This window comes from Kogia breviceps, chromosome 1 (assembly GCF_026419965.1).
Source record: "Kogia breviceps isolate mKogBre1 chromosome 1, mKogBre1 haplotype 1, whole genome shotgun sequence".
Lineage (NCBI taxonomy): Eukaryota > Metazoa > Chordata > Mammalia > Artiodactyla > Physeteridae > Kogia > Kogia breviceps.
In genome coordinates, this window is record NC_081310.1 from 187519443 (window position 1) to 187545252 (window position 25810).

The 25810-nt window shown below is 54.3% G+C and overlaps 1 protein-coding gene across 7 annotated transcripts; it reads right to left on the bottom strand.

Moving 5' to 3' along the window:
• Positions 1-1503: 1503 nt before the first annotated feature.
• On the bottom strand, positions 1504-23383 carry NBL1 (NBL1, DAN family BMP antagonist). Of its 7 annotated transcripts, XM_067016145.1 has the most exons (6): positions 13237-13306; positions 12814-12989; positions 4594-4829; positions 4358-4469; positions 3607-3726; positions 1504-3031 (listed from the first exon to the last, which is right to left on the bottom strand). In XM_067016145.1, exons 2-6 carry the CDS (start codon positions 12955-12957, stop codon positions 2780-2782), a joined length of 864 nt encoding a protein of 287 aa, XP_066872246.1. In that variant the 5' UTR covers positions 12958-12989; positions 13237-13306; the 3' UTR covers positions 1504-2779. The 7 variants fall into 7 exon arrangements, with proteins under 7 accessions (XP_066872246.1, XP_066872248.1, XP_066872259.1 ...); XM_067016147.1 differs by lacking the exon at positions 13237-13306 and having other exon boundaries at positions 4594-4788; positions 12814-12868; XM_067016158.1 differs by lacking the exons at positions 3607-3726; positions 12814-12989; positions 13237-13306 and adding exons at positions 7664-7670; positions 11614-11737 and having other exon boundaries at positions 4594-4782.
• Between the last annotated feature and the right edge of the window lie 2427 nt (positions 23384-25810).

Sequence of the window (25810 nt, forward strand, 5' to 3'; positions counted from 1 at the left end):
TGCAGACACCTCCAGGGCTCTTACTGCGATGAGAATGAAGTCTGAACTCTGGCTAGCACTCCAGGCCTGCCACCAGCCGTGCCAACCCACCTGCCTGCCTCCTTTTCAACCAGCTCTTATTAAATTTCTTTACATATCTATCCATTTATACCTCACCTTGTTCCATACAGAGGATGAAGGCAGCTCCTGACCAAGACTCATCCTGCCAAGTTGATGCTCAGGTCTCAGAGGCCTAGTACCAAGGACACCACCCCAGGAAGTCCTTCATTTGGACCTAGTCTCTGAGTACTTTCTCTGTGCCCTCCAGTCAGTCCCCACCTCCAGCTGTATAGAATGACTGTTAATATGGCCAGGGCTTATCCCTGCCTGAGAGTTCACCGAGGTCTGCGTGCAGGAGAGATATACTTTTCTCCAACCCAATCCCACATCAAAGGACACAGGACCACCCTGGATAGTTGTGTCCTGCACGACCGCAAGAAGCGCCATTCTGTAGCTGGGAAGTACACAACCTACACAACAGTACAGAGCCGCCATGAAGGGAAGGCTTGGTACCTGGAGGAAATCGTGTGTAGTACACAACTGTTATCATTAGAGGGCGCTAGACTGGAATAAGCGCGCGCCGCTGCCTCCCAGCCTGGGGGAATCACTCCCAGGGCACAATGGCCTCAGCTCACATTTGCAAAACGAAGATGCTCCGTGGATTAGAAACAATATATATAAACTGCCTGGTATTGGTGGTCACAGCAATGTGTGCAAGGAAGAGAGTCATAGCTCTCAGCCATCCCACCAGCCCTGTCTCAATGGAGAATCTGGGGGGCCCCAAGCTCAGCTGCATGCAGATGATGATCTCAAACCCATAGGGTCATCGTGAAGGGGAAGGGACTCCAGAGTTGTCAAGCACCCAGCCCGGCACATAGTAGGTGGTCAGCAAATGGCAGTTACTAAGGTTATACCGAGAAGACTGGCTCAGCCAGACTGCCTGGGTTCAAGTCCTACTGGAGACATTTCTCAACCCTGGGCAAATTACTTCATCCCTCTGTACTTCAGATGCCTCCTCTGTAAAACGAGGGCAGTATTTGCATCGCAGGGTGGTGGTGAGGATTCAGCGAGTTAATTGATATGAAGTACTTAGTACAGCACCCCACCTCCTATATCAGTTTGTAACCATTAGTTTTTGTCTATTTCCCCTGCCAGCTGGGGTGCAGGGAAGGGCTGATGCAGGGTCACTGTGAGGGTGAAGAGGTGTCATGGGCCTAAGGGATCAAAGGTCAAAGACAGAAAAGGGGTTCTGGAGGCCCAGCCAACATATATGCGAGGCCAGAAACAGAGAGCCAAGGACGCGGGAGGTGGGGAGCCAGGAGCCGGTGGGGCACGTCATGGCGGGAAAGTGAGGACCACCAGGATGTGGGGAGGGGCGCTCAGGGCTCCACGTGCATGCAGCCTGACTCCCGCCCCTTGGGGAGCCCTGAGTCAGCAGGCCTGCCCTGTGAGGAAGCGAACACAGGTGTTGAACGAATTTATTCATGAGAAAACTCGGGGTCCATCCTACTGGTTACAAGCTCCAGAAGCTCTTGTCGGAATAGCCGTGAGGGCCGGGGTACCCCCAGGCAGGGGGCTGGTGGGGCTGGCAGCAGCCCTGGGACAGAAGAGCAGACGCAGGCAGCTGTGGGTACTGAGGGGCGTTCTTCCCTGCCCGCCTGCCCAGCGCCGCGCCCCACCCCCGGGGCCCCGCACCCCCTCTAGGGCTAAAGTGCGGCTGGGAGGAGTGGGGGGAGGGGACTAGGCAGCTGGAGAGCCACAGTGAACACAGCCGCCCCTCGAGCCCTCGCCCCTCCTCTTCCTCGTTCCTTGAGGCTCATCCAGACTCCATCCCACCCAGGTCCCTCCTGGGAACCTCTGGGGAAGGGAGAGGCCTCCCCAGCATCCGATATTCAGAAAGAGCTTCCCAAGAGGGTGAGGCTGGCTCCATCAGCTTTGAGAGGCCTAGAACCTGGGGGGCAGGGAGAGGCACTAAGATCTGGGAGAGGGCGAGGAGGGAAGGATGCTCTCCGGTCGAGGGCGTCATCCCCTCCCCCTGGCCCAGCAAGGCTCCTCCTCCCCTGCCTTCCTCCCCACCCCCACCCCACACCCCCGGAAAGCCAAGGCAGGCAGGGAGCCTGGCTCCCAGCTCCAGGGCCCTGAGGCAGCAGGGTCCTGCCCAGACCTGACTCCCAACCACGCCATTGAGGGAGGGCCACCGCAGTGCCACCGGGGAGAAGCTGCCCTGGGGACAGGGGTGCGAGGCGTTTGGGGAAGCCGGTGGGGCCGGGGCGTCCTGTTTCTGCCAGCCCTGCCTCAGGGCTGCCACTGGCAAGGCGCCCAACCTCAGCTCAGGGCCCAGCGCCGCCATCTGCACCCCCAGGGCCCTGCCCCACCGAGGGGCCGTGTGGGCCTCGGCGCGTCTTGGACGGCCTCACCCCAACTCAGCAGCTTAGCCAACTATCCCCCCTCCCTAGGGCACATGTCTAGGAGGCAGAAAAGAAGAGAACCCCCCTCCGAAAAAGAACCCTGAAGACCTCTGCTTCTTCCCCCCAACTCGTGAATATATTAAATTGTGCAGCTTGGCGCCAGTCCCACCCCCTTCAGATCTCCGTGGCAACCGGGAAGCATTCCAAGTCCAAGTCTGAATCCAAGTCCATCCAGTGCCAAAGGGGGGCTTCAGCCTCTCCCCCAACTCTTCCCCGGGAGGGTGAGACCCCACATTCCACAGGGAACGAGAGGGGAGGAAGAGTCGGGGGCCTCAGTCCTCAGCCCCCTCCTCCTCTGCGTGGGGGGCCCCAGGGGGATCCTCGGGCTCGGGGGTCTGCCCGCCAGGGTGCGGGTGGGAGTGGAGGCCGGGCTGGGAGCCCTGCGCGTCCTCGCCCTGCACGTAGACGCTCAGCCCCTCGTGACTGGGCTCCTTGCCGCATGCCTGGCAGCTGCAGTGCAGGATCTTTTCCACCAGCTTGTCCACCCTGGGCACCTCCTCATGGCCAGGGCACTCCAAGGTCACCTGCGGAGGGCAGGAGAGACGGGGAGAGAGGTTTCCAAAGGCCTGGGGCAGGCAGGAAGGCCCCCAGGGTAAGACTCCTCATGGGACCAAGACTCCCAGAGACCCCAGAAGCCTGAGCCCACCTGGGACACCTGGGCCCATCCAGGGGGAGGGGGTGAGTCCCTGCAGGAGCCACCTGACCTGTTTCCTCACGTCCTGCCTCTTTCCTGCCCATCCCCACAGTAGCCAGAGGGCACCTTGAGGGGACCCAGGTGGTCCGCCCCTGCCTGAAATCCCGCCCCCCCACCAGGGTCCCCACTGCTCTCGAAGAAAAACCGACTCCTGACTCAGGCCACCCAAGACCTTGAGAGTGACCCCCGGCGGACCTCTCTCTCCACCCCTGACCTTGCCCCACCCGTCCCCCCCACCCCCACCCCACCCCCACCCCCGCCCTAGACTTTGCCCACTTAACTTCTACTCAACCTTTGGACCCGAGCCCAGACATCACTTCCTCAACGAGCCCCTCCCAATACCCCCCCCACCCTGCCCAGCCAAGGCTCGCCCCGTTAGCGTTCACTCTTCCCCTGTTGTCGCACCACTAGCTGCCTTTCCTTTCCTTCCTCCTTGTCTCTCCCTCCCTCCTTCCACAGAGCACCTTCTCCATGCCAGCTCTGGGGACACAAGGACAGGCGTGGTCCTTCAAGGAACTCAAGAGTCTAGCAGAGGAAACAGACTTGTCAAAATCACCCAAATGCAGATGAAAAACTGTGTGTGTGACAGATGCTCAAAGCAGAGGTACACAGTGCCTGGGGGAGCAGGAAAGGGGGTTCTGAGAAAATGATGCCTGAGCCAAGCGCAGAGGAATGACTAGAATTTAACTATGGGGGGAGGAGGAGAAAGGTATGCCCAACAGGGAAAAGAGCATGTGCAAAGGTCCCATGGTGGTCGTAAGCAGAGTAGGTTAAGAGAGACTGAAAGGAGGTAGGATTGGTGTCAGGGTCAAGCTAGTGAAGAAGGTGAGAGAGGCAAGATGAAGCTAGAAAGACTGGTGAGCCAGACCATGCCTTGTGGGCAGGCCTTATGGGGCCTGGCAAAGATTTTGGTCTCGTCCTGTATCAATGGGAAGCCACCGAAAGGATTTCAGCATGTGACTGACTTCAGAAAGAGCTCTTGTCCTGTACATGCTGGTGTCGGACTTGTGAGCCATCACGTGGCAGGGACCATGTCTACTGTATCTCCAGCACAAGGCTCGAACCCTGCACACAGTGGGGCCACACTAAGCATTTGTGGCCCAGGCCGGTGCCGGCTCTGGGCGGAAGCTGGGCAGGAGCGGGCAGCAGTACTCACGATCTCCCACATGGACTGGGCCGGCATGCAGGAGTCGCAGTGCACCAGGGACTCTGTAGACTGCGGGAAGGTATTGGGAACGCTGTAGCTGAAGCACTGTCCCAGGCACGCCCTGTGGGAGGAGAGCCCACCGCGTCCGTGTCACCACGGTGGAGGCAAGAATGGGCAGCCCTGTCCTCTCCCTCCCTCCTGGGCCCGTGTCCTCACCCCTTCCACCCACCACCCCGGGATCCCACCTGTTCTGGATGGACTTGGCCTCACAGCCGCTGTGGCCCACGATCTGGGTGATGTTCTTGGCCTCGCACCAGGCGCTCTTATCCGGGAACAGGGCCAGCTTGTTGATAGGCGGTGGAGCAGCCAGCAGCATGGCGGGGAGGACAGCCCCCACCAGGACCCGAAGCATCGTGCCCGCGACCTTTGGAGCCCTTGAACTGAGTACAGACTGCAGGTGAGGCCAGCAGGGTCCAGGAGGCTGGGCAGAGGGCAGGGGGGCAGTGGTGTTACAGCGTGGGCTCTGACACCTGACTGTCTGGGTTTAAATCCTACCTCTACCACTTACTAGCCAAGCACAATCTTGGACAAGTTATTTCTCCTGTGTGAACCTCAACACTGGGGCTGCTAATAGTACGAGCATCAGATGGGTATCATGGAGATTAAACAAGGTATTTCATGAAGAGCCCTGAGCAGAGAGACTAGCAGATAATACACATTCCATATGTTTAGTTATCTTAATAACTTACTTTGTAGCTGTGAGCAAGTTACTTTTTATCTCTGTGCCTCACTTGCTTCATCTAAAGGAGGATGGTGATGCTGTGTGTGGCAATGATTATTGCAAGTACTAAGCCAGACACTCAGTTTCCAAGCACCCTGTTGAGTACTGAACCATCATTAGCTCCCTCCTCACTGTGATGTTGCGGGTCCTTGAGGGGCTGGCCAGCTAGCAGGTCTCCTGGACATGCTGCCACGATTGTCAGCAAAGCTAAGCATCTTCATGTCACTGTGAATTCTTGTGCCACCTGGGATGGGTGGCCCTCAGGTGAACAAACTAACCCCAAACTAGACTGTACTTCTCGTTTGGATGCCCCATCAGAGCCCCGAGCCCTGAGTCTACACACACATCACTATCTCCAGCTCCAACCTCACCCCTGAGTCAAACAAAGAGGCGAGGCAATCCAAGCCAAGGGCTTGACGCTCTGTGAACTGGAGGGAGCCAGGCACTAATAAGGCAATACCAGAACCTGCCAGGAGATGGAGGTGCAGGGCAGAGTGTGTGTCGCAAGCATTGACTCAAAGGGGATTTTCCCAATGTTCCCCAACTTCATCTTCTGTAGGTTTCGAGCAGACGCAGGCAGCTGTGGGCACTGAGGGACGTTCTTCCCTGCCCACCTGCCCACCGCCCCGCCCCCGGGGCCCCGCACACCCTCTAGGGCTAAAGTACGGCTGGGAGGAGTGGGGGGAGGGGACTAAGCAGCTGGAGAGCCACAGTGAACACTGCAAGAATTGTGGAGGGAGGCTTCACAGAGATTCAGAAATGCGGGCAATGCTCACAAAGGGGTCCTCTGGGGGCAGGACACTGGGGAAAAGGCACTGGACTGGGAGTCTGGAATCCACACACGCTGTGGGACCCTGGATACTGTGGCCTGTGTCCCCACCTGTGAAATGAGTGGGGTGCCCTGCACTGGTGGTTTCCAAACCTGGTAGAGCGTCAGAATTCCCTGAGGACTAGTTAAGTGAAAGTTTTAGGGTGGGGTGGTATTGTGCATTTTTTTTACGAGCTTCCAGGGTGGTTCTGATATGCAGGCCAGGCTTAAGAAGTGGTCCAGCTCGGTCAGACTGGGATTCTGTGTCTTGGGACAGTCCCCAGAGGGGCCTGGGTGGGGCCGAATTGGGAGCAAGGGCCAAGTATGGTCCCCCTGGTCCCACAGACACCCAGTACTAGTCAGGCTGGCTCAGGGCTGGAAATCCCATTCAGAACAACGCTACCCTCAGCCCACCTACTGCTGAAGTGGCAGGTGTTTGGTAAAAAGCCGGGAAGTGAGAGGTGTTGGGGGGTCTTGCGCGCTCCTGCAGGCTAACTGCGCAGGCTGACTCAGCTGGGCTTGCAGGGAGGCCCAGGCCGGCCTGAGGAGCTGTGACCGCCTCTGCGGCGCTCTCTCCATCCAGCAAGCTCTGCTCAGGTCCCGCCCCTTCTCCCTGCAGGAGGTCTCCGGAAGCAGAGACAAGTCCCACCCCACTGGATCTCAATGCCTGGCTGACCCCTGCTCCCTCCTGGCCCAGTGGGGAGGGGTGAAGCAGGGAGAGCAGTGCGAGGTGAGTCCAGACCGTCTGCCCCATCCAAGAGAGTCTGTGTCATGACCCAGGCTCTCACCCACACACTTCCGGTCTCACTCACAAGGTGGACAGCAGAGCCCATGTTTTCAGTACAACCACATCCTAAGGAAATAGAATGGACTTGTTCCTAACTGGCAACCTAAGTTTTCAACACCCTTAGCATCCAGGAGGCCTTCTCACCCCACCAGGTCCTTTTCTGTCCCTGGGGAATTAGCCTCTGCACCAGGGTCCGACCACTGCAGCACACCAGCGGAGACCCACCTAAGGCCAGAGCTCCCTGGGCATCCCCAGGCGAGGCCGGCCCCCAGAGACCGCAGAGAGGTCCGGGGACTTTTGTCCTATGCCTGACTCCATCAGGATTCCTCAGGAAGGCCAGGTCAGGTGGGGCAGGGGGTGATGTTAGCTTTCCTTAGGATCGAGAAAGGAGCCTGAGGTTGTAATGAAAGCAGCCTGGAGATGAGCGCTGGGGCTGGTTTGGGGTTTGGATTAGGAGAGGTTAGGACTGACGCTATGGGCCCGGACCAGGCTAAGGGGGAACGGAGTTGAGATGGGGGCTGAGGTTAATAACAAGGTGTAGTGGGAGACGGGACACCGGTGAGTGTTTCAGGGGAGTCACTGGCCTGGAGGGTGAGAGGACTGGTTATCACACGTCAGGTTATAGCAGATGCTGCGGGGAAATGAGATAAACTGAGGCAGAAGGCCACCTCCCTTATCTACCCCCCTCTCTAGGGCACAGCTAAAGGTCAGCCGGGCCCACAGAGCGGGTGCTATAACCCAACCCAGCAGGCCCGGCATCTCATGCCCTGGCCGGAACCTCAGAGGAGGAGCCAGTCTGCACTCAGCCTCCCCAGGCCAGCAGCCCTGAGCTCCAGCCGAAGCACGGCCCCGGGAGCCTCCTAAGTTCAAGTCCCAGGCCTCCCATCTAGGAGCTGCGTGACTTCTGGAAGTACAGTCCACCTCTCTGCACCCACCGACCTCAGCCCTAAAACGGGGAGCAGAGCCCTGTCCTTGAAAATGACTCGGAGGATGCGATGAAAGCACCCAGCACCCCGGGGGGACCCACCTCAGGCCAGCTCCCTTCCCCCCGGGGGGATGGTGGGGAGGCCTGGGCTGGCATCAGAGCCAAAGCTGGAGGCTGGAGCAGGAGCCAGGGGGGACGCGGGGCCAGTCTCCCACACACACCCTCCCACCCAGCCCCCAAGAAACCCTGCTGCCCCCCCTTCACACTGGACTCGGCTCTATGCTAGCAGGTTTTATTTTTTGTTGGCTTGTGTTTTGTTTTTTCAGGCAGCAGCTCAGCTGATTTTTTTTTTTTTTTTTTTTTGATCCAGCAGTCGGACCTTCCTTCTTGAGATTTGAGAGCCTCACCCAGATTCTCATCCCTTCCTCCCGCCCTGAAGGTCACACGACAAGTCACGGGAGTCCCAGAATGCCAGGGCGGGAAGGGCATCCCCCAAGCCGATCCTCTTGCTTTGCAGAGTTGTCCTGAGGCCCCCAGCAAGTCAGGCCAAGCGGTGCCCTTCCCCAGGCCAGGCGGTTCCCTGCAGTTTGACACTGGTTTACCAGGCACCTTCTAGGAGGGCGGAGAGGGCGGCGAGGGTGGGGGCCTGGGGAGCTCAGAGCCTGGAAGGGAGGTCGAGGGAGGTGGGTGAAGAGGAAGCAGCTGTTCAGTGTGGGGAAGTCAGACAGCTGGAGGGGCCGGGGGAGGAGAGATTCTCAATTCTGGATTGAACTCAGGAGTACAATTAGTTACCCGGGAACTGCACGGGCAAGGCCAGGAAAGGGGGTTTATGGGTATCAGCCCAGCACACCCCTCCCAGCCTCCTAGAAATAAGAGATGCTCCTAACTGTGGGCCAGGTACCGTTCTAAGGCTTTTATGTATATTCACTATTCGGTCCTTATAACAACCCTAGGAGACAGATACGGTATTTCCCCCATTTTATAGATGAAGAAAGCGAGGCACAGGGAGGTTAAGAGATTTGCTCAAGCTGACACAGTTAGCATTCACTAAAGCTGAGATTTGAACTGGACAGCAGCAGGGTAACCACCAAGAGCTTCACAGAAGAGGAAGACAAGGTTGACGGGGAATGATCCGGAGCAAGCAGAGGCCGGGGCTTCCCGCCCCAGCAGCTGCGTCTCTTACCCTGTCAGCACTCCGGGGCTCAGCCACAGCCAGGGTTAGACGCATGGGCGCCCCATGGGGCAGAGTTCAAATCCCAGCCTGGACTCCCCTGCAGAGGAGCATGCGGCCGTGGCCCACCCCTGGCTCCCTGGAGCCTTGGGGAAGGTACGGCGCCGCCCTTCCTCCGAGTTGTGGGGGGGGGCCACAATCAGGGCACCCTCAGCCCAGGGTGGGTACCTTCCTGTCACCCCACCGTCCACTCCCCAATCCAAGCCCTCCGGATCCTCAGAGGCCTTGTGCCGACACCTGACACATCTGAGGCTGCCAACAACACAGAAAGAAGGCCCCTGGGGGAGGGGAGGGGACACAGCTGATCCACTCCAGCCCCGTGGAAACTGAGGCACAGAGCAAGGAAGTGACGGCCCATGTCTCCCACGCAGGGGACGAGGGCAGTGAGCAGACACAGGACACCTGCCCTGGCAGATTCCTGGGGAAGGACGGGGGTGGGGCAGCAAGAACGTAGGCTTCAGGGTCGGGCCTGTGGGGTCCTCTCTACGTTTCACGCCTACCAGAACCTAGCATCTTCCCTGAGATGCTTGCCAACAACTCAGAAGCCCGAGCCCCAGCCCTAGATATCCCGACCCCACACTCTGGGTTGTGGGATGCAACCCAGGCATCTGTATCCACTCCCACATGATTCTGAGGACCAGCCAGGTCAAGAACCCCCCAACTCCCCAGGGACAGGTCCCCCGTAACAGCAATGCAGACAGGGGTCACCCACCCCACTGCCTAGACCTAGTGCCTGGAATCAAACCTGAAATTCAGGGCTTCCCTGGTGGCGCAGTGGTTGAGAGCCCGCCTGCCGATGCAGGGGACACGGGTTCGTGCCCCAGTCCGGGAAGATCCCACATGCCGCGGAGCGGCTGGGCCCGTGAGCCATGGCCGCTGAGCCTGCGTGTCCGGAGCCTGTGCTCCTCAATGGGAGAGGCCACGACAGTGAGAGGCCCGCGTACCGCCGCCCCACCTCCAAAAAAAAACCTGAAATTCACCAGAGGGGCCTAGATTTCAAGGAAGACCTCTGGCCCGTCTGTACCCACTGTAGAGCACCCATTGCACAGGAAGGAGTCGATTTAGTAAAACAAGTGAATAATCACCCTCCCCGTTTCCTCTTTGGGATGAATCTGAACATTCAGGGTCCTTAAGGCCAGTGCAACAGAATTTTCTTGGTACAACAGTCCACTCACCCCCAAACACACACACACACACACACACACACACACACACACACACACACAAACACGCACCAGGCCTTCAGTTCCCAGCAACCAGCCTGGTGTGGGAGCAGCTGGAGGGCAGGGCCAGCAAATGGTCAGAAGAAGGCAAGCCTCTCCCCAGCTTTAACTTCTGCTTTCCGTAACCTCCTCTGGAAATCCTTCCCACCTAAGGCCCCAGCGGATTCAGATGGAAGTTTCTACCTGTGGGCTCTGGTGACATCTGGATTCACACAGAAAGCATGTGGGGTTTGTGGTGAGTTATTTTTCAAACTTATCACACCAGATGCGCCCAGTCCCTTCCTCTCCCTGTTCTCCTCCTCCCCTGCCCCACCCTGACACACACAAAGGGCTGGGTCTGGGTCTCCTCTATTCACAACGGACTGTGACAGACCCCAGTTCAAACCCTAGCTCAGCCCCCTTAACTTTTCTGTGCCTCAGTTTTCTCACCTGCAAAGTGGGGGTAGGTGCCTCTTAGGACAATTATGAGAATTAAACTGAAGAGGGCATGGAAATTTCAGGAGAGGACACACCTGTCACAGGATGTCCTCGGCAGAGGTCACTACAAGCGCTAGCTTTGAGTCACCCAGGGCTACCCACCCTCCCTGAACTCTGCCTACACCCGTCTCCCCCTCCCCCCCTCCCCCACACACCCCTTGCCCTCCCCTCCTTCCCCCTCCCCTCCCCCTCCCCCTCCCTCCCACTGGATCCTGAATGCGTCCTGAGAATATCTAAACCCTGGGGTTGCATCTGCCTTGAAGAAAATGGATTTAGAGGAAACTCAAACAAGATGATGGCTGGGCGAGGGTTTTATGAACTGTCTGTGCTGCCAGGGTGGGAGCGGAGAGGAAGATCCCACTCAGACTCTAATTCTTGGGCCACTGACTGAAGGGAAAGGGTCCCAGAAAGACCAGCAACTTTGAACAAACAGGCTGGGCCTGGCTGCCGGGCGTACATGATGCTGGGTGCAGAGGGTGTGGCATCTGCGGCCCGTGGCCCTAGGCTTGGGGACCAGCAGGAGTGAGGCAACCACCGCAGGTCTTGGAACGAGTGCAGGGGACTTCCTTGAATGGTGCAACTGAAGGGAGGGGCGAGCCAGGGTCAGACCCCAGCCCTGATCAGCTCAGCAGGCCCACTCTGGGGTCCAAGGACAAGTTCAGGCCCAAGCTCATCCGCTGACTCCCTGTGTGCCTGGAGGCAGGACAGTACAGTGCTTAGAGGCCACTGACCACTCGTTTCACCAGCCCAGGCCTCCCATTTGCCCCTGTGAAATGGGAAGCACGGCCTGGGAAAGTGCATCCTAGCAGATTCCCTCAAGAGGAGCCTGGCTCCAGTGCGCTGCTTAAGGCCACTGTGATTCCATGACCCCAGTCACCACAGGGTGGCTTCCTTCCTTCCGTCAGCGCTGGCAGAGCATGAACCAACCGTCCAGGGGCGGACACGAAGGGCCAAGCCCATGCCCCAAAGGCCTGCCCATCTCTGCCAAGCAGCTACACCTCCCTGGCTACAGCCCCCCAGCCCAGACCATGGCCCGCCTGCCCACAGACCCTCCTGACCGAAAACTGTCTCCAAAACAAATCGATGCTAATGAGCTGCTGCAGGGCCGGCCTACACATCTGCTCAGCAGAAGTCCCACTGCAGACTTCACCAGCATCCCTGCCCGCTCCCGCAGTCTGCGACCCTTGGGGGTGGGGGTGGGGAGGAGCAAACTCAGTTGGAAATTTCACTCTAAAAGGATGAATATATATGCGGCTAATGCACAGCACATCCTCCTGGGTCCACCCTCTAGCACACAGGCCCAAGAGAAAGAGGTCCAGCTCGCAAGGGTGGGGATGGGGGGGTCACCGACGAACTGTTCCAGCCTTGCCTTTTCTTTGGCCCCAACCAAAGGCAAACCACACCCAAGCGGCCCCAGCAACTGGAGGAGTTTCAGGAGGCTGGTGGTTTCCACAGTAACAAAGGGTGAGGGGCTCCTTGTTGACAAATTGCTTCCCCACCCCCATCCCCCGTCAGCGCCCAGCCTTTGGCCTCTGGCCCTGACCTCTGTTTTCCTGGGGTTCCCGTAGTTACAGGCTGGTGTCCTCCAGCTGGGCGAGGACCTCGGAAAGCCTGAAAATGTGCCCTTCTCCCCGGGTGCCGGCCAACCCCCTGGCCACGCCAAGGCGGCCAGCTGCCCCCTTTACTGCGGCTTGTAAAAGATCAGAATCGCCCCGCCCAGGGAGCGGGGCGGGCAGGTGGCCGGCAGCACGGCCCAGTTGTCCAGGCCGCCTCGCGGGGGTGGAACTCTTAAGAAAACTGAGCCCCGGAAAGGCTGGCTCCCCTGCCCCAGACTCAATTCCAGGGGGATGACCCAGGCCAGTCCCCCGGGGCAGGCGGAAGGTAGGGGGAGGGTTTCGCTTCTTTTACCAGGTTTAGGAAACTATTCACGAGCCCCGCTGGGGGCCCCGTGCCTCCGACCCGGGCTGGGGGCGCTGTCCGAATTTGAGGGCGGGGGACCAGGAAGACGCAGGAACACGCAGGAACTCAGAGAGAGACTCCCACAGCGGGGCAGGCGGAGAGACGGAGAGAAAACATAAAAGCAGAGGCACAAACCCAGGGAAATGGAAAACAGGCAGAAGCGGAGAAACAGAAAGGGACCAGAATCAGAGAAAGAGAGGAACGGAAATAGACGGAGACAGGCAGATGGGGAGACAGAAACACAGAGAGAGACAAAAAGGAGGCAGAAACGTACGGGAGTGGAGAGGCTCGCGGCGCGGCGAGGCCCGGACAGAGCAGCGGGGACGCGCGAGCCCCGCGGCCGAGCTCCGGGCGCTGCCCCGGCGGCCGCGCGGCCCGACCCGCCCTCGACCCGCCTGGCTTTCTCTCGGCCGTGCATCTCCCTCCCTTTCTCTCTTGGCCGCGGAACTCCTACCGAGAAAAGGAAACCCCTGTTGAGTCGGGGGACCGGCTCGGGGCGCAGGGGTGCTCCCTGGCCACCCCGTGCCGCGCCCACGTCCCCAGCCCCAGCGCCCCGAGCACCCCGCGCTCCCGGGCTCGGCGGCGGCGCCTCCGCACGGTGCCCTGGGCTGGCGGGAGGGCCGGGGGCGCGGCGCTGCGCCTGCGGCCGAAGCCTCTGGAAGCTAGGCGCCCGCGTGCCGGCCCAGGCGGGACTTACCGCGCGCGCGGCGGCGGTGGGAAGCGCGGCGCGCCCGCCGGTTCCTGCGGAGCTGTCTGCGGGCCGCGGGGGGCAGGCGCGGCGCCCCCGGGAGGCTCGGGGAGTCGGCCGGCAGGGCTGGCGGCGGCCCCGCGAGGCTCGGCTGGGCTGCGCTGCGCGCTGTCTGCGGCCCCGGGCGGGCGCGCGGTGCGGGGGAGCGGCGAGCCGAGCGGCTCCGACGTCAGGGGTGTCTCCGCTCCAAATAGGGAGCGAGGGCGGGGGCAGTGGAGGGAGGGACGCGAAAAAGAAAGAGCGGGCGGGCGCGCTGGGCCGCTCCCTCCGCGCGCGCAGGAGGGGGCGCCTCAGCCGCCCGGGGCCCCGGCCCCTTCTCCCCGTCGCCCTCGAGCCTCGGGCCAGGCTCCGGCGCGGTCCGACGGCGCGGCGGAGCTTCCGGGGCCGCCCTGGTCGGCGCCCTAGGGGCAGGGCAGAGAGCCCGACGCCCCGGCTCGTTCTAAAGCGCCCTCCGCCGGATTTCTCTGCGCTCGGACTTCTCTCCAACATTCCCCCAGCCCGGCCATCGGGCCGTGCCAGGTCTCCGGGTGACAAAGATGGAAGTGTTCCTTTTTGTGGGAACCGGGTGCTGCAGTCTTGCTCCGAGGGTGTGGCGCCCCAGTCCACCGAGCCGCGGCACCAGGAGACTGTCCTCCCTCAGTCCTGCGGTGCGCCCAACCGATCCGCTCCCGGCCGTGCGACCCGGGTCTGGTCCGCGCTCTTAGTTCCCTAGTGTCACTCGACCTCCGCCCGGCCTCGCCTCAGCGCCAGGCACTTGGTTTAAGTGTGCAGAGAAGGGTCTGAGAGTCCCGAGGAGGACTATTTGGAACGTCGGAAACTGGACTCACTTCTCTGACTCCTGGGAAGAGCAGAGCACCCAGCGCAGCGTCCCAGCCTCAAGCTGTTGGGTACAGGGGTACCCAGCTTATCAGCCTGTACTTGGGCACTCGGGCGGGTTTCGGTCGTGCCCTCTCTGTTTGGTGTGCCAGTGAAGTGAGAAAATAGCTTTGCTCCTGGAAAGTAGTAGCCCGGTCCTGAGACAAGATTTCGGAATTTTGCGGTCTACCACAGTGGTGGGTGTCCATGCATCTCACCCCAGCCTGGCTGGAAGCCCCCAAATGGAAGCAGCCCTGCTCATCCAATGTCACAGGTTGCTGAGCATCCCGGTGGCTCCTAGTGGCCTGCTGATAATTCCATGGTGTACGCTGACCTATCTGCCTCTCCAAACCCAGTGCTGCGTCTCTGTGCCTCCTAGCTCTTGCTTGTGCTGTTCCCTCTGCCTGGGGTTCCCTTCCCCTCCTTTCATCTCCTGGTAAAGGCATTCTTCAAGCACCAGATTGGAAAGCCTTCCCAAGACCCAAGTAGCATAAACCCCTCCCTTCTCCAGTGTGATCCTGGAAGCACAGGATACATACCCTCTGTTCATGGTAATTTCCCTCTAGACTAGTTGAGTAGATCTCTTTCCTCCACTTGACCGTGGGCTCCTTGAGGGCAGGGATCACCTGTGTCAGTGTCCCCAGGGCTTGGCAAACAAGGGGTACAATATATTTGGCCGAATTAAGTAATTAATATCCCCCATAAATGTTTCCATGAGTATAACTATAATAATGCTCATAATAGCTCAGGCATATTGAGCACCTTCCTATACTACGTGCCTGGTCCCATTCTAAGCACTTTCCACCCACACAATAAATCTGTGAAATAAACAGTATTGTTATCCCCATTTCATAAGTGAAAGTACCAAGACCAAGAGAGAGGTTAAGTAACTGGCCTAAAGTCACACAGTAAAGGGGATGCCAGCTACCGTCTGTTGGCAGAACACATCCCACCAGGTGTAGCCTTACTGCCTGGTACACAGCAGGCACTCAGGAAACACTGTGCTCACCACTGCCACTCTCAATGAGCACCCCAGGTGGGGTGGGGACTGGATGTCTACATTTTGTAAGAACCCACCCCACTGCAAGAAGCCAATTGGGTAGCCTAATGAGTTTGTCAAATCATACAGACAGCCTGAAGTAGAAGCCCTTGACAGTTCAGCCACCCAACCACCTAATAAAGGACATGGGGTTTGGGATTGGGTCACACCTGTCTGGTGAAGACTGGTAATTACAGGAGGGCTACCATGTGAACAAGGGGTCTGGAAAGTAACTTGTTAATACTGTCAACAGCTATCACTTTGTGCCAGGCATTTTACTAAGCACTATGCCTGCTTTATTGTATGGAAACCTGACCATAATCCTATCATTATTCCCATTTTACAGATGAGAAAAATCAAGGCATCAGAAGCCTAGTTACCTGCCCAAGATCACACCACTAGTGATGGACAAAGTCCAGACTTGAATCCAGACCCGTCAATTCCAAAGCCCATGCTCCTTTGCCCACCACACCCTCTTGACTGCCTCAGAGTCCCTCCATCAGGCTGCAGCAAGGATGCTGCACCACCAGGACCCAGGGTGGTGGGGCCCCAGCAGGAAAGGCAGAACCTGTCACATCAGATTCTCCAAGCACACGGAGATGCACCTGGTTGGCAGCGGTGCGCCAGTTGCCCCAACAGGCCTGGCTGGCCCTGGGCACGGGCCTGAAGCCAGAGCCTGCTGGCCCTGGGCCAGCCTCTTGGGGCCGAGGTAATGTGGGGCCCAGAGCTGGGGTAGAGGGCTGAAAGCCTCTCTCCCCAGCTCATTAGCAAACATCTGGGCTCAGGAAAATGACCGACCTGGAATGTGACTGGGCTATGGGGAGCTGCTCCCTCCCTGAGTCCTGGGAATGTGAGCTCCCTCCCGCAGGGCACGGGCTTGGGCCAGCTGTTTCCTCTAATCCTGTCAGCTTGGCCTCAACAGGGGTCCAAACCTCTGCACTCTCCCGGAGAAAGAGGGAAAACAAAAAAAGGCCTTCCCTCCCAGTCTGGCCCACTGACTCAGAAGGTTGGTACTGGGGCCTGGGACAACCACAGTCCCTCCCTCTTCTGCAAGATAAAGACCAAGAGAGTCCACATGTCCAAATGTGCAGGTGGGAGGGGCCGTGAGGACTCATCATGGAAGGTTCTGGAGTCTTCCTGCTTGGGTTTGAATCCGTGCTCCATCACCCACTGACTCTGTGCCAGTTGTTTCCTGTCTGGGCCTCAGTTTCCTTCTTTGTAAAGTGCAGCTGGTAACAGCATATACTCTCTAGGGTTGTTCCCAGGGCTCTCATTTATTTATTTATTTATTAACATAAACTCTTATTTATTTGTTTATTTATTTTTGGCTGTGCTCCGTCTTCATTGCTGTGCACAGGCTTCTCATTGCGGTGGCTTCTCTTGTTGCAGAGCACGGGCTCTAGGTGCACAGGCTTCAGTAGTTGTGGCACGTGGGCTCACGGGCTTAGTTGCTCCACGGCATGTGGGATCTTCCCAGACCAGGGAGTGAACCTGTGTCCCCTGCATTGGCAGGCGGATTCTTAACCACTGCACCACCAGGGAAGTCCCTCTCATTTATTTAACAAATACTTTTGTGCAGACTGTGTGCCAGGCACAGAGGTGTCAGGGACACAACAATGGGCTGGACCAACAAGGCCCAGCCCTCAGGAAGCTTCAGTTCTGCAACAGGGAGGTGGAGCATGTACGAGTAAAGCAGGAGAATGGGTTGCTCATCATCTAAGTGTCCCGGAGGAACTAAGCAAGCCAGAGTGAGTGATGGGATGGGAAAGCCTCAGAAGACATCTCAAGGAGGCAACGTTTAAGGTAAGATTATGATGAGAAGGAGGCAGGATTCAAGGAGATAAATGGATGCAAAGTGCTCGGCATGGTTCCTGGAAAACAGCACGCGCTCCAGAAAATGAAAGCTATTTTAGGGAGGTGTGTAGCAGAGAGAAGGCAGGGAGTCAGAGTCCCTGGATCAAACCCAGGCTTTAGCACAAAGCTCTCTCTCACCTCACTCAAGTAATGCATGTCCTGAGCCTCAGTTTCCTCATCTCTGAAATAGGAGTTTGAATAGTGCCCAAGTGCACGCTTACTGGGAGAATTCACGGAGGGACGTGTGCATGAAGCACAGAGCCTGGCACCAGCTCGGCCCTTAGGAAGTGACGGCTACTCGTGTGGTCTTGTCCTTTGCCATGGAGGAATAGGACTTGCCTAGGTTCACTCAGCGAGTCAGCAGCAGATCCAGGAGCAGAATCAGATCTTCTAACTTTGAGCCCACCCCCTGGGCTGGCTCTTGCCTTCTTCTGTCCCTGGGGGCTCAGGAAGCCTCTGGGCCCCATCTTGGGCTCAGAGAAAGCAGGAGGAGGTGACAATGCACTATAGGGTCTGCCCCTGAAGGCTACTGAGGGTGTGGGAGGTACGGCGTTGGCCCTGACTGGAGAGCAGAAATGAGGCCCCAAGGGGAACTTGTCCCCTGGAAAAATGTCAAATGCCCTTTGTAGGTAGGGTGGGAGAGCAAAAATCAAGAGGGATCAAGTGCTAAGAAGGGGGAGATGAGAAGAGAGGAAGGTCAGAGATGAGATCTAAATTCGGGGAATTTCAGAGTGGAAATTTAAACTCAAGTCGGTCTGACTCCAAGGAATGTCCTTTCTCCACTCCAGAGAGGCAGTGGTGGTTATGGCTGTTTCCTCATCTGTCAGAATGAACATACCGACGTCACCAGGAATGTGACCTAAATGCCAGGGACAGGGTGCCAGGGGCTATCCCCAACCCCTCACTTTGCTCGTTTGTCTGCTTCCTCCCGCCATCACTCCTCCTGCTTCTTCAGCTGGGGCTGCCTGATCCCACGGTAACAACCCACCCACCTCCAAGTGACAGCACCAGAGCTGGGCTCTCAGGAAAGGACCTTGTGCCTGGAATTCCTCCGCCTGCGGCTGTGGTCAACACGGTGAACAGGGCTGCCAGCGTGGTGGGCAGCGTTAGGCAAGTCAATTCTTTTATAACGTCCCTTCTCCGCTGTTCCTTCCATTTCTTAGCTCCCAGCAGCCCACGTATATCCACGGAGAGTAGGAGAATTTTTCTCTCTCCTGAAGAGTTGGTCCTTCTGTCTTTAACATCCCACAGAACAGCTTTTTTTCCTTAAGGTTCCTGTGCACCAGATAAAGTCTTTGAAAAATCCTCCTGTTAGGAACATGGCTACTGGAGAATTGGAAGGCACAAAAGAATATCACCTCGGTGTCTGTCCAGCCCCTCTACCAGGGAACTGGCTTCCAACCACAGCCACCAGTCAACACAAGGTACCTCAGCAGCCAAGTCCGTTCTCCATGAACCTGTCCTCCTGTGGCCCAGGGTGACACCTGACCGAGGCTGGGCCAATCAAGTCCTCTCTCTGAGGAATCCAAACGGAGGGGCATGGGGACCGTGCCAGGGAGCTGAATCACATTAGGGGCAGAATTCTAGAGAACTCTGGCTGCTGAGGAGCTGATGAGGGGCTTGGTTCTCCCCTCTGCCCTTGATGTTCACCTTTCCCTGGACTCTCTGAACTTCTCCAGTATCTTACAATTTTAAGCTGATTGGAAGGAGTTCGTTGCCTACCTCCTCAAAAGTCTTGATTAAAACAACCTATTTTTTTGACCACTTACTAAGTGTCCAGGACAGCATCAGGAACTGGAAACAGAGTAAGGCATAAGGCCCGCCCTATAAGGGAAAAGGGCAGACACACTGACAAGGGGAAGTAGAGGAGCAAAGGAAAAGCTCACTGGCAGGGAAGCTGCCCAGGCATGAGACCATAGGGGTTCAGAGAAGGCAGCAGTCCCAAGGAGCTGGCATGCCTAGGAAAGGCTTGCTGGAAGGAGGATTTAAACAAGGGCTCTGAAGTATGAGCAAGACTTGGACAAGTCGAGAAAGCAGTCCACACTAACAAAGAAAGGGCCCGGAAAAAGGGTTTTGCGCTGGACAAATATGTGGCCCTCAGGCTTTCAGAGCACCACAGAAGAGACCACTAACACACACTTTCTGGATTGGCCCAGATGTAGCCTCAGAATCCTTCTTAACACAGCTCCTCTAGGCAGTCACCAAAATGGATACCTTTGGCTTGTGAAATAAACATATTTGTTTGAATGAGTTTTCACTCCTAGGAAAATGTGTTTCAGGAATAGATAACTAGTTTGATTGAAATGGAGGCCAACAGACTAACATTCAGTTTCTCAATGACTATCGAGTGCCTACTATGTGCCAGGCTGTATTCAGGTACTAAGGATACGGCAGTAAAAAAGAAAACTCCAAAATAATAAAAAATATCTACCCTCAGGGAGCTTAAATTTTAGTGGGAGGAGACAGACAACCAACAAAATATGCTGGTAAAGATACAAACTGTGAGATCATGATAAAGGCCAAAGAGAGAAAGCAGAGAAGTGTGTTGGGGGTGGGGTGGGGTGGGGGGGAGGATTACAAAAACCAGAGCAGTCTGGGAGGGTCTCCCTGATACACACTGAGTAAAGACTTGAAAGAGATGAGGGAGCAGTTGTGTGGACACCCGGGAGAAGAGAGGGAACGTGCAATGTGTTCAGACACAGCAGGGACAGAAGGACTGGGGCAGACGAACAGGGAGCTGGTGGTAGGAGTCAAGGTCAGACCGGCACCAGGAGGGCCAGATCACACAGGGTCTCAGAGTCCATTCTACTGACTTCGGCTTTCTCGCCAAATGAGATGAATGAAGGCTTTGAGCAGAGGACTGACATAATCCAGTTTATGTTTTAACACTGGCTGCCGTGTGGAGAATAGCTTTAAAGGGGGCAATAGTAATAATATAGTCTAACATTACTATACACCAAGCACTGTTCAAAAGGCTTTTCATATGTTCTCATAATAACATTTTGAGGTGGGTATTAGCATCATTGCTCCCATTTACAGATGAGGAGACTGAGGCATGGACAGAGCAAATAACTTCCAAGGCCCCATAGCAACGAGTGTCAGAATTGGATTCAAACCCCAAAAGTGTGGCTCCAGAGCCCCTGCTCTTGGCCTCTATCTTACTCCATGGATGGGGTAAGGGGCATACAGTAGGAGGTAGAGATAGGGGCTACATGGTAGAGGACCTTCAATGCTAGGCTAAGAAATGTGAACCAATATTTGGGGCATTATCGGGGAACCATCGAAATTGTCTGAACAGGAAACAACACGCATTAAACCGAGTTAAAACTGGTAGGAGGGGGAGAGGCTGAAGGCTGGGAGGCCCCTGGAAGATCTGCAGAGATTCTGGCAAAGTGAGAGCAAGCCCCCAAGGGTCCCCTTCCTCAACTAAACTGAGACTTTACAGATCACATGTCCAGGCCAAAAAGAAGTATTATGGCTGCTTTCTGGGCCCAAGGGAGAGGTGTCATTAGATGTGGCCACTAATTGACATGTTCTATGCCTCACCTTCTGTGGTTCTATCTCCTGGTCTTCAAGAAGGGTATCTACATAGATTAAGGAAAGATCTATAATTACCTTGATATTCCTTGACAAGAGGACTTTTCCTGGTAAAACAAGTAGAACTTGGGTTTTATCCATGAAGTCCACTATAGAGAAAAGAGGAAGTAAAGTGGTGGGCCTTCTCTTTATTTCTGGGGTGTGAAAGAGTCTGTCATGGGATATCACAATTGATAAACCTCCAGCTTAAAGGGGGATGATTCTTTTGATCATAATTTGTTACATAACTGATTATAAGAGAATCTTATGTAGCTGGCTATTTCACTTTTCTCCTCAAGAACAGAATGCCTGACCTCACATTTGTACTGTGTGACAGGAAGAGATCATTACAACTGTCATACAATGAGGCCCAGAGAGATCAAGTGACTTGCTCATGATTACGGAGTGACCCAGGGAAGCAGCTCAGATGAGAACAGAGGATGCTTTATGGTAAGAATTTTGGGAAGCCTTTCTTCCAATTGAAAGTCACTGACCCATAGAAATGACCAGTCAGGGCCACCCACTTAAAAAGTAAGTTAATTTAGAGGTTTTAAAAATATAGGAAACATTAGGACTTCCCTGGTGGCACAGTGGTTAAGAATCCACCTGCCAATGCAGAGGACATGGGTTTGAGCCCTGGTCCAGGAAGATCCCACATGCCACGGAGCAACTAAGCCCGTGCGCCACAACTTCTAAGCCTGCGCTCTACAGCCCGCGAGCCAAAACTACGGAGCCCGCATGCCACAACTACTGAAGCCCGTGCACCCAGAGCCCGTGCTCCACGTTGAGAAACCCGCGCACCACAACAAAGAGTAGCCCCTGCTCGCCACAACTAGAGAAAGCCCATCCATGCACAGCAACGAAGACCCAACGCAGCCAAAACCAAATACATTGATTAATTTTAAAAATATATATATAAGAAACTCAACTTCCTAATTGAAAAATAGTAAGGATAAAACTATTCCATAAATATTATGATAATAAAAAATGGGTCTTGATCACATCCAAAGATACAGACAAGCAAGGAATGACAGACACTGGAAGACATGCAGACAAAGACTAAGAGAGGCCAGAGACCACACACACACACACACACACACACACACACACACACGGACTACCTCTCAAAGAATCACAGCATATTTCTACTCATGCACAAGTAGACCTAATTTATAAAATACTGCTCTTTGGAAATTAAATACCTTAGTGCCAAGTTTCACATTGTTAGGTAAAGGAGTTATGGACGAGGGGAAGGCCAGACTAAACGCTAGGCTTTGGACTTAAGAAATCAGTACAGGGCTTCCCTGGTGGCACGGTGGTTAAGAATTTGCCTGCCAATGCAGGGGACACGGGTTCGATCCCTGGTCCAGGAAGATCCCATATGCTGTGGAGCAACTAAGCCCTTGCGCCACAACTACTGAGTCTGCCCTCTAGAGCCCGCGAGCCACAACTACTGAAGCCCGCACACCTAGAGCCCGTGCTCTGCTGCAAGAGAAGCCACAACGAGAAGCCCATGCACCACAACGAAGAGTAGCCCCCACTCGCCACAACTAGAGAAAGCCCGCGCACAGGAATGAAGACCCAACGCAGCCAAAAATAATAATTTAAAAAAATCAGTACAAACTCGAGGACACACACACACACCCCTATTCCCTAGCTCCATCTGCTGAGAGGCCTAGAAGCAATGACACACTAATAGCAATGAGCACACTTACTGATCTTGGTTTCTAACTACCATTCTCCACTAAAAGGAATTAGGGCTCCTTGGAGAAATGGCTGACTCCAAGGCTGGGGCAAAGCAAATACAAGAAGAGCCTGGAATATCTTGTGCTTAAAGAACTGACTAGATATGCCAAAGGATACAGGCAACAGCTTGAAAGAGCTCCTATTAGACAAATCTGAACAATTTGAGTAATAAATATTGACAGTAATGGATTATAAACAATTTAATAAAACAAGAATCCACAAGTCCACACTGATATAAATTAATGATCAAATAAATGGGGGGAAAGGGAAAGTTCTTCCTCATAGAATGTCAAATAATAGGGAATAATGAATTTAGACAATTATCAATGGATGCTAGAACTATGATAGTTTGATAAAGAACAGGATATTTACAGCCTCAAAAGTATCTCCCCACAACTTATTTATAAATTACAAAGAGAAAAATAATAAATTTACAGTGGAGAAACCAGGCAAACACCACTTTAACTAAGTGACCAGAGTTCACATCACTAATGTTGAGACAAATGGACATCATGTGCCTCCTGATATGACGTACTGAAAAGGACACATCATCTGTGCCAAAATTGCAAAACCTGAATCTAATCACGAGGAAGCATCAGACAAACCCAAACTGAGAAACATTCCACAAAATAACTGGCTTGCACTCTTCAAAAATGTCAAGATCAAGAAAAAAAGCTGATGAACTGTTCTGGATTAAAGAAAGAGACTTGACAACTAAATACAATGCATGATCTTGGATTGGATCCTAGACTGGGGGAAATCGATAGACAATATATTGTTTTGACAATTTACAAAATCTGAACATGTACTGTGGATTAGATACTATTTTTATCAACGTTAATCGCCAGATCTGGGGACTTACCTGGTGGCACAGTGGTTGAGAGTCCGCCTGCCAGTGCAGGGGACACGGGTTCGATCCCTGATCCGGGAAGATCCCACATGCCGCAGAGCAACTAAGCCTGTGAGCCAAAACTACTGAGCCCACGTGCCGCAACTACTGAAGCCTGCGTGCCTAGAGCCTGTGCTCTGCAACAAGAGAAGCCACCGCAATGAGAAGCCAGCGCACCGCAACAAAGACCCAACGCAGGCATAAATAAATAAATAAATAAATTTTTTTAAAACTGCCTGATTTTGATAATTGCACTGTGGTTATATAAGAGAATATCCTTTTTCTTAGAAAATATACATTGAAGTATTTAGGGGTAAATGCGCATATCTCCAACTTCTCTCAGATGGCTCAAAAATACTATACATACACCAAGAATAATAAATGAGAAAAAATGTGAACTGGTAAACATGGGTAAAGGGTACAAAGGAATTCCTTGTATTATTTTCACAACTTTTCTGTATCAAAATCAAAAGTTATCCAAAAATTTAACCCCTTAAACGTAAAACATAGGGCTTCCCTGGTGGCGCAGTGGTTGAGAGTCCGCCTGCCGATGCAGGAGACACGCGTTCGTGCCCCGGTCTGGGAAGATCCCACATGCCGCGGAGTGGCTGGGCCCGTGAGCCATGGCCGCTGAGCCTGCATGTCCGGAGCCTGTGCTCCTCAACGGGAGAGGCCACAACAGTGAGAGGCCCGCATACCACAAAACAAAAACAAAAACAAACAAACAAAAAAAAGTAAAACATAAAGGTAGTGAATATTACCAATATACATTATAAAAAGTGTTTCCATTTTCTACCTGGTGATAGGGGTGCATTTTACTGTCTATAAATTATGTCTTAAAAAAAAAAACTAATTGGGAGCTTCCCTGGTGGCTCAGTAGCTGGGAATCCGCCTGCCAATGCAGGGGACACGGGTTCGAGCCCTGGTCCGGGAAGATCCCATGTGCCGTGGAGCAGCTAAGACCGTGCACCACAGCTGCTGGGCCTGCACCCTGTGGCCCACAAGCCACAACTACCGAAGCCCGCGGTCCTGGAGCCTGTGCTCCGCAACGGGAGAGGGCACCCCAGTGAGAGGCCCCCGCACCAGGCTGAGGAGCAGCCCCCACTCGACACAACTAGAAAGGGCCCACGCACAGCAACGAAGACCCAACACATCCAAAAATAAAAATTAAAAAATTTATTTTAAAAAATGAAAAAAGCTAATTGAAAAGTATATATAGTTTTTTTTTTTTTTTTTTTTTGGCTGTGTTCGGTCTTCGTTGCTGCGTGGGCTTTCTCTAGTTGCGGGGAGCAGGAGCTACTCTCCTTTGCAGTGTGCGGGCTTCTCATTGCAGTGGCTTCTCTTGTTCCAGAGCATGGGCTTTAGGCGCGCAGGCTTCAGTAGCTGTGGCTCGCGGGCCCTAGAGCGCAGGCTCAGTAGGTGTGGCGCACGGGCTTAGCTGCTCCGCGGCATGTGGGATCTTCCTGGACCAGGGCTCGAACCCACATCCCCTGCCATGGCAGGCGGATTCTTAACCACTGTGCCACGAAGGAAGCCCCGAAAAGTGTATATAGTTTTTAAGATACATAGGTCAATAAAATGTCAAGATGCTTTATTACATTTGCAAGGATTTAGCAAAACTCATCAGTAATACTGACCTGAAGCTCTGATTGACAATTATATTTCTAACTAATAAACACAGGAAATTATTTTAACAAACATAGCTAATTTCAAATTGGATCAACTTGTTCTTATCAATTTAAACTCAATGAAACTGATTAATTTCAACTAATTCCATCAGGTTTGTATCAAATCATGTTTACACTGGCTTAAACCACTTGAATGATCCTTCCCAGTTTAAACAGCTTTAAACCAGCATAGCAGAGCAGTTAAGTGTCTGGGTCCTGGAATCAGGTAAAAATCCTGCCTGTGTCACCTCTTAGCTGTTTATCCTTGAGCAAGTTAATTTATCCTTTCAAAATCTGTTTCTTCATCTATAAAATGAAGATAATAGTACTTCTCTCACAGAATTGTTGTAAAAATTAAGTATCATGATATACACAAAGCCTTAGAATAGTAACTAGCACACAGTAGGTGCCTAATAAGTACAAACTGTTATTATATATTCATTTGAAGTGATCAAATTAAGTTCTGCCAGGCTCAAACTGGCTAGACCAGGAATAAAGATGAGTGACAGTTGATAATGACCTCCTTTTTCTAGTCCCAGTTTCTTCCCTATTAAAGGCTCATCTTCTGCCCACTCCTGAACTCCTCCAGAATTCTTGACATCATCTTCCCCTACTTACATCTTCTGGCTCTGAACTCAAGTGAGAATCACACTATTGAAGCCAATTATCCTGAATGCAAATGCTCGGTCCTTGCCCTGGAGCTCTCGGGTTCCCGTTCTGTTTCTTCAGTGTCCTTTTCCCCCCTTCCCCGCTTGGCATAGCACTGAGGCTATGTAAGTTACTTGGTAAGTTACTTACCAGAGTAAGTAACTCTGGTCTTTGAAAAGCTCAGATGGAGTTTCAGGAGGCTTTACTCGTGCATGTCTCAATGGAGTAGGGTGAAAACAAATGACACTG

What these genes read in the sequence shown, in the direction of transcription:
- NBL1 (XM_067016145.1), bottom strand. Translation starts at nt 12,957, where the DNA reads ATGCACGGCCGAGAGAAAGCCAGGCGGGTCGAGGGCGGGTCGGGCCGC. An exon ending in GCCAAGTCCATCCAGAACAG is followed by an intron (nt 4,470 to 4,593) that starts GTGGGATCCCGG and finishes CTCCTCCCACAG; the next exon opens with GGCGTGCCTGGGACAGTGCT. An exon ending in GAAAGGAAAGGCAGCTAGTG is followed by an intron (nt 3,032 to 3,606) that starts GTGCGACAACAG and finishes TGCCCTCCGCAG; the next exon opens with GTGACCTTGGAGTGCCCTGG.